The 1,384-nt window shown below is 64.8% G+C and overlaps 1 protein-coding gene across 1 annotated transcript; it reads right to left on the bottom strand.

Annotated features, from left to right (window-relative positions):
* Positions 1-38: 38 nt before the first annotated feature.
* On the bottom strand, positions 39-788 carry EMIHUDRAFT_124174 (hypothetical protein; the record flags this gene model as incomplete). Its single annotated transcript, XM_005769012.1, has 1 exon — positions 39-788. A coding segment is annotated over one exon (750 nt), but the record flags the coding sequence as incomplete, so codon positions are not given.
* Between the last annotated feature and the right edge of the window lie 596 nt (positions 789-1,384).

Genomic DNA, 1,384 nt, shown 5'->3' on the forward strand with positions numbered 1-1,384 from the left:
GCGGCGGCGCCGGGCGGCGGCAGGCGGTAGGTGCGCACCAGCAGCGAGTAGTCCATCAAATTGTGCCTCCGGAGGAAGGCGGCGTCCGACTCGAGCCTCGCGCACATCCACGCGCACGCGGGCGCCGTGAGCGGAAAGCGCACGTCGCGCGCGTGCTGCTTCCCCGCCGCGTACTGCCGCCGGCCCGGCGCCCACGCGTCCGCCGCGACGTCCGCCGCCGCCGCGAGCGGACGGCAGCACTTCCGCGACGCCAGGTCGCACACCCGCATGCCCACATTAAAAAATCGCTTGTGCACGTCGCGCCGCTTCTCGCCCTCGTACAGCAGCGTCTTGTCGTCGGCGGTGCCCTTGAGGTCGTAGACGCTCGGCGCACTCGCGGCGGCCACCGCCGCCACGGGCGCCGGCAGCACCGAGCCCATGGCCACGTAGTGCACTCCGGTGGACGGCCGGTGAAAGTGAGCGAAAAAGGGCGCGAGCAGCGTGTCCCTGTGGCGAGTGGCGTGCACCACGTACGCGGGCGCGAGCCGGAGCAGCGCCTCGTGGTCCGACGGCGACAGCTCCTTCACCACGAAGGCTTTGCCGCGGCACTTGTGAAAGGCGAGCAACGTGCCTCCTTTCCCTCCGCCGGCCGCCAGCGCGGCCCAGTCAAAGCCGTCGAGGAAGTCGTCCTGCACATCGGACAAGGACCGAAGCAGCGCCAGGTCGGCCTCCGAGGCGTGGGTGGGGCACAGCTCGCCGCCGACGCAGATGTGCGGCACGAAGCGTGCGCGACTGCATCGCGGTGACATGGTCCTCTTCTCCGCCTAGAATTCTCTTTCTGTGCGAGGGAGTCGTGCGGAAACAGTAGGGGGAGGGCTCCCAGGGCTTTGAGATTTTTTCAGTTGCGCCCACACCGCACTTACGCACACGCAGCTGGGTGATCTCGCACTACTTCTGTAAAATCTCCAAACGTGCAGAGGCAAGAGATGTGAGAAAAACACATCACATCAATAATCAGTCAGTCAGTGTTACACAACATGTCACTGACACGACCCCGCGCCATCCCGCCCGCCTTCGCCATACAAAAAGATCGCAACGTATCGTCACTTATCGAGCGCCAACGTAAGGCATTCTGGCCCTGAGGGAAAGAAGAAATTCCGCGCGGTTTCCGTGCGAAGGCGCACCCCCAGGGCTGGGGCTCTCTTGCCCGCAACCCGATCCCGATCATCCGGCCCGCTGGGTGCGCTCCTCAGCTCCCCGGCCCTGGGTGTGAGGCTGATGACTGCACTCCAAGTGCTCCAAGTGCTGTCTGAAGCCGTCACAACTGGCCGCTTAAAATAAGATGAGATTGCCAGATGAGAATGGGGGGAAGGACAGGCGGGCGACATTTGACGACGTAGCTCGT

The sequence above is a fragment of the Emiliania huxleyi genome (genome assembly GCF_000372725.1).
Source record: "Emiliania huxleyi CCMP1516 unplaced genomic scaffold EMIHUscaffold_4358, whole genome shotgun sequence".
Classification (NCBI taxonomy): domain Eukaryota; phylum Haptophyta; order Isochrysidales; family Noelaerhabdaceae; genus Emiliania; species Emiliania huxleyi.